The sequence below is a fragment of the Terrapene carolina genome, unplaced genomic scaffold (assembly GCF_002925995.2).
Source record: "Terrapene carolina triunguis isolate 2854851 unplaced genomic scaffold, T_m_triunguis-2.0 Scaffold67, whole genome shotgun sequence".
In the NCBI taxonomy this organism is placed as follows: Eukaryota; Metazoa; Chordata; order Testudines; family Emydidae; genus Terrapene; species Terrapene triunguis.
Genome location: NW_020664418.1, coordinates 37345221 through 37351157, shown reverse-complemented (window position 1 = coordinate 37351157; position 5937 = coordinate 37345221). Strand labels below are relative to the sequence as shown.

Here is a 5937-nt window from a genome sequence, read left to right as displayed (position 1 = left end):
CCCCCCCCCAGCCCTGCCATCCCTCTCCAGGGTCATCAGCCCCCCCCCATCCTGCCACCCCAACCAGTATCATCAGCTTCCCCCAGCCCTGCCACACACCCCAACCAATGTCATCATTCTTCCCAGTCCTGCCACCCCTCCCCAACCAGGGTTATAACCCCCACCAGCCCTGCCACCCCCCACTGCATCATCAGACATCCTTCTCCCCTCCACTCCTGCCACCCCTCCCCAACCAGGGTTATCACACACACACCAGCCCTGCCACCCCCAACCAGCATCATCAGACACCCCCCATTCCTGCCACTCCTCCCCAACCAGGGGTATCATCCCCACAGTCCTGCCACCCCCCTACCAGAGTCATCAGTCCCCTATCCGTGCCATCCCCTCCCCAGCTCTGCCAACCCCCACCAAACCCTGCCACCATCCTATTCCAACCAGGGTCATCAGCTCCCCCAACCCAGCCACCCCCTTTCCCCAACCGCCCCTTGTGCCAGCCAGCCAAACACTGCCTGATCTGGTGTAGGTACTCTGGCTGTCAGGAGTGATGGGGCGGGCTCACATGGCGGTGTCTTTGTAGCTCAGTGCAGGGAGGGGTTTTACTGCATGAACCCCCTTGGGATGGGGTGTGCCAGGCTGGGGGTGGTGTGGCTTGGGGAGAGGGGCAGGCGCTGATGCGATGCCAACAGCAAAGGGCAGAGTTGTGAAGGGCCCTGAAGGGTTGGGGCAAGAAGCTTGAAGTTGGTGCAGTAGAGGAGGGGGAGCCAGTGGAGGAAGTCAAGGAGGTGGAGATGACATGGTGAGAGTGCTGGGCAAGGCAGCCTTGTGGACTGAGGAGGGGCGACGTGGGTGAGATTGGCACAAAGACACCTCCTCAATTTGCCATCCCTGACAGGGGTCTGGGAGTCCGCTCAGCCAGTACAAATCCCCTCATTCTCGGCCCTGGTGAGAGGTCATGGGCGGGAGTGACAGGCTGAATGACCATTCTGGACAACTGGGTTAATTGTGCTCATGTCACAAGTGAAATGAGCTTGGTGATCTCAACTAGTGAGTGTTTGGCCACATCACAGAGTCATTGCACATAACAGCACAATTAGAAGTCCCTGCTTGTGCGACAGACTAGGTCAGGGAGTGTTATAGTCAGGAATGAAGTGTGCGTGTTGGGGGGGCGGGGAGTTGGCGGCAGACTGGAACAGGAGTAGGGAGCTGCATGTCATAACAGATGTATCAGCAGAGCTGGGGGCGGGGAGCACTGGAATAGCAGGGGGTGCTGCAGGTCAAGATCAAGGTGGCTTAGCGGAGTTATGGGGGGGGGGGGAACATACCTGCCTTCCTCATCAGAAACCCCATAATTCATCCTGTAAGAGCAAAGTGGGAAGAATGCAGCCCTGTGATGCTTCCTGGGTGAGGTACCATGGATGGATTGTCCTTCCAAGTGACATGCCCAATGCATGGAAGGAGCTGGCAGCCTGCTCAGCTGAGGATCCACTATAGGACATGGTTTGGAGAACAGCTGCTGAAGTCAGACACTCTTTAGCCCCATCAGGCTCCCCCCAGCCCTCCATTACTGCAGGGTCAGGTTTGGGGTCTTTCTTTTAGGATGATTTGATTGGTATCAAAGTTGGGATTTTTTAATCTTGGGAATCTTACAATGAATGGTTAGGTCTGTCGCTCTTGGTGTGTCACCCCCTGCAACCGTTGGGAATGGTATGGCCCATGCAGATTACTCCCTCAGTGAGGGCTAGAATAGGAAGAGACGGGAGTCATTCTACCTCTAACAGTGGAGAGGACTGGCAGACAGACAGACAGACTCTGCTGAGAGAGAGAGAGAGAGATCTACAAATGGTTCTCCGAATCCCTCTGCGCAGAAGTGCCAGCTTCACCCCAGACCACCAGCCCTTGATGGAGGTGTCCAATCCCACCACGCTGAAAATGGAAGCGAATGTGCTAGTTATGGGAGCAGACAGCGTGGGCAAATCAGGTAGGGTGACCAGACAGCAAATATGAAAAATCAGGACAGGGGTTGGGGGGTAATAGGAGCCTATATAAGAAAAAGACCCAGAAATCGGGACTGTCCCTATAAAATCGGGACATTGGGTCACCCTAAAATCAGCTGAGAACTTTAATCACCAAAGGAAGAGCAGGGAGAACATGGAAAACTTCCTAGCTGGGAGATCCCTGGAGCTGGGGAAAGCGCTCCCAGGGGAAGGGATATGACTGTGAGCTAGATCTTAGGGACTTTTAAAATCGAACTGGACGAAGCTTGGAGAATACGCTGTAGGGAACAATCCTGCCATAGCCAAAAGACAGCTGAGATGGGACCTGTTTGGTCTATTCCATCTCAAACAGCTGTGATTCCAAGTGGGAAAGCAGAGCGCATCCTCTGAGACAACAAGAGAGTTTCATGATGGGTATGTTCTGTAAGTGAAAATGCTTCCTAGTCGGTTGCAGTCCATTGAAATGCTGGTTTGGGAGAGTTCCTGATCTATTCATCCTTTCTTTGCAAACTTGCTGGTTGGACAATGTGTGAAATCACATACCGAGATTGTTCACCCACAGCTCAGTGAGAGTTTAATGGAGACAGAAATGGAGAGATGGCTCCATTGCAGAGCAGGCTGTCCACACCAGGCTGTGGCTGGCGCTGAGCTGGGCTCAGGGTAGTAGTCGCTCCGCTTGGGTTTGCAAGGGAACAAAAAAATGTCATTTTAAATCCTTAGGTTCCCCTCCTCCCCCGTTCTCTTCTTTGTAGCCTTGACGGTGCGTTTCCTTACCAGGCGATTCATCGGGGAATATGGAGACATGGGTGAGTGCCATGCTGGGGGCTTGCGTGTTAACTTCCCCTTGTCCTTGTGGGGTGTGAATTGACCAATTTGGAAAAGTCCTGATTTGCGTGACTGGTTCTGTGTGTGGGATTTGGCTGTTTCCTGAGCCCCCTCTTTTCCTCTCCAGGGCTCTTGCCTGCTACCTGCAGGCTTAAGGGTTAAATCTACTCATTGGAACCAGTTTGTGCATTTAGAAGCGTTTCTTGTAGAGATGTGAGGGGCTCCTGTGTGACCCGCGTGGGGCAGCTAGTGGGGACGCAGGTGCAAGTGCACTGACTGAAGGACAGGAGGGAGATGGACACCCCGGCAGGTTGGGTTACCGGATGGCAGACTCTCTGGCTGAATGCCAACATGCTAGGTGTGGCTGGTGCCTTACGTACAGCACAAAGGCCGTGGTCCTAGTGCCCTGGAGACTGATGTCCCACCTGGAGGGGAGGGTGTGTGTGCAGCAGGGAGGCAGTGGGTGGCAGGGTTGTCATCGAGAGGACACGGCTCTCTGGTTGTCTGTGATCGATTCATGCAGTGATCTTTGTGCCTTTTGGCAGAATTCATCTACAGCCACAGCCTGGCAATGGAGGGCAGAGAGATCCACGTCCACATATGGGACGTCCCCTGTTCACAGGTGAGGGGCCTCTGCTGCTGCTGTCTCACATTCTTGCCCCAAGGGAAAACTATTCCCCTAGCTAAGAAAACCCAAAGACAAACCATGGACTTGAAGCATCAGCCAGACTGTGACCCCTGCTTCCGACTCTCCCCTACCATGACTAACCTTTGGGCCAACCAGCTGGCTAGTGGGCAGCTTGCAGGGATGGGGCCTCTCTCATGCTTCCAGCTGGAGGGTAAAGGCCTGGGGACAGCAAAGACTGTATTCCCAGGCTAGCACTCGTGCAGGACTTGCCACCCTGCTCCTCTAGTCCCCAATGGGAAAGAAAGGGGATGAAGCAGCAGCTAGCTCAGTACTGGACCTGACTGAATGCCCCCCCCGTACTGGTTCAGTGGACGTGGCAGGGAGTTCCAAGTGAGGTCCTAAGCTGAGAACGCCAAACTCGTATAACCTGCAGCTAAAAGCCCTCTTTGCTCCATGCGATGCGAGGTGAGGATAGTAAGCCTGACTCTAGTCTCTTCCAAAGGGTTCTGGCCTAGCCTTGGTGGGCTCTGCCAGGTATCGCTCCTCCCCTTCCCTTTACTCGGAGGTTGTTGCTCTTCTCATTTCCCCCCCACCTTCCCTGTTCTCTTCTGCCCACTCGAGTGTTCCTCCCTGGGGAGGATGTGACTGCCTGTCCAAAGACAGGGTGTGCTGCATCTCTGCCAGCATGGAGTCAGAAGCCTCCAGCTGCTCTTGAGCCTGGATGCTTTGCACAGAAGGGCAGTAAGTTGCTGCTAGGTGCAAGCACAGCCTCCTTGAACCAAACTGGTGAAAGGGCCCCTCCCCACCCCTCCTGGGAGTTGGAGGTGGCTGGGTTTGGGTGTAGGTTAGGTGATAAAATCTTTACCTTTGGGTTATGGGTGCCAGTCTAGTTTGTGGCCCTGTGCTGGCCAAGACCAGAACCAGTCTCTCTCCTCTTGCAGCTGGTGTTTCCAGATCGGGATTGATGTGACTGGCAGGGTTACTACCCAGCTGCAGTTGACCTGTATGTTGTTTAAAGGGGAGCGTAGGAGCTTCAGTTTCCAGCCCAGCCAGATGATTGTGTGACCTTTGTCAGCACTAACATCCTCCCCAGAGACTCACTCATTTATCAAACTCCACCCCATCTTCCTGTCCCATCTCGCCTTCCCTAGGACCGGGTGGACGAGAGCTCTGCCAAGGAAAAGCGAGTCCAGTGGGCAGATGGCTTCATCCTGGTCTACAGCATCTGCGACCGTGCCAGCTTCAACGTGCTGCGCCCCAAAGTCCAGGTCATCAAGGCAGCCAAGGAGGCTCTAAGCCAGGAGAAGGTGCCCATTGTCATCGTGGGCAACAAGCGGGACCTGCACCACCGGCGGGCGGTCTCCAGTGAGGAGGGCCGGCTCCTGGCGCTCTCCATGGACTGCGAGTTCTATGAGGTCTCTGCAGCTGAGGCCTATCATGGGGCACTCATGGTCTTCCAGGGGCTGGCGGAGCGCATCTGCGAGGCCAAGCTGGCACTGAAGAAGGGCACTGGGATCCGCAGCATTGTCAAAAGCATGTCGGCTGTGTTTGCTCGGAAGAGGACGGACTCACTTTGAGCTGGAGCCTGTGTGTTACTTCCCCATGTGCTGCCAGCTGGAAACACCAGAGTGCCCAGCCTCCTTCACTAGACTAACCCCTCCTATCCCAGTGACTGTGAAAAGAGCTGTGTAGTCTATCTGGGGAGTCAAATGGATTCCCCCAATCTCACACCTGAGAGCCTCAGGAAAATGGCTGAATCTGCCCCTGCTAACATATATACCAGTGCAACCTGGGGCCTTTATAATTCAACACGTAGGAGTCCATACTGTCCAACCCCAGGGGGTTGGGCCCTATTATACAGTTACTAGCATGGTGTCCAATCTAGCTATAAATGCGCCACCCCTTCCCTTGAGGAGAGGGTTCCTCAGCCAGGTAGTCTGAATTTTATGTATATTACAATATCATCCAGACACTCCAGTCAGCATTGGGGCCCCATTGTGCTGAGCTCACAGTCTCTCTTAGTTTTCACTCTGCTAAAGAAGTCCCCTCCCTTCCCTAATATTGGAAAACACCGGAGCATCTTTCTGCTGCTTCTGGGAGTATCTTACCTCCCCCAGTTCCTTTGGTGGGGAGCTGCCACTTCCTCTCAGTAAAGATGAGTGGGAAGGACCAGCTGTCCCCTAGCCTTCTGTTCCAATCTCAGCTGGGAATCTAGGAGCAATAACCTGGGCATGTGTCTGTCTTAGGTACTTATGGTCTCTATCACCATAATATCTGAGCACCTCACAAGACTGCTGTGAGGTGGGGCAGTGCTGTTAATCCTATTTTACAGAGGGGGAACAGGCACAGACACATTAAGTGACTTGCCCAAGGTCCCACACAGTCTGGTAGATAAGGGAATTGACCCCTGGTTTCCAGAGTCCCAAGCTATTGCCCTGACCCGTAGACCCTCCTTCCTTCCCCTTCACAGGGAGGTGGTACTGGGTAATG

General features: G+C 54.2%; 1 protein-coding gene across 1 annotated transcript; it reads left to right on the top strand.

The window, feature by feature from the left end:
• The first annotated feature begins 1839 nt into the window (after nucleotides 1-1839).
• LOC112111684 (ras-related and estrogen-regulated growth inhibitor-like protein) lies at nucleotides 1840-5024 on the top strand. Its single transcript, XM_024207195.1, has 4 exons — nucleotides 1840-1978; nucleotides 2747-2800; nucleotides 3365-3441; nucleotides 4599-5024. Exons 1-4 carry the CDS (start codon nucleotides 1840-1842, stop codon nucleotides 5022-5024), a joined length of 696 nt encoding a protein of 231 aa, XP_024062963.1.
• The last annotated feature ends 913 nt before the right edge of the window (nucleotides 5025-5937 follow it).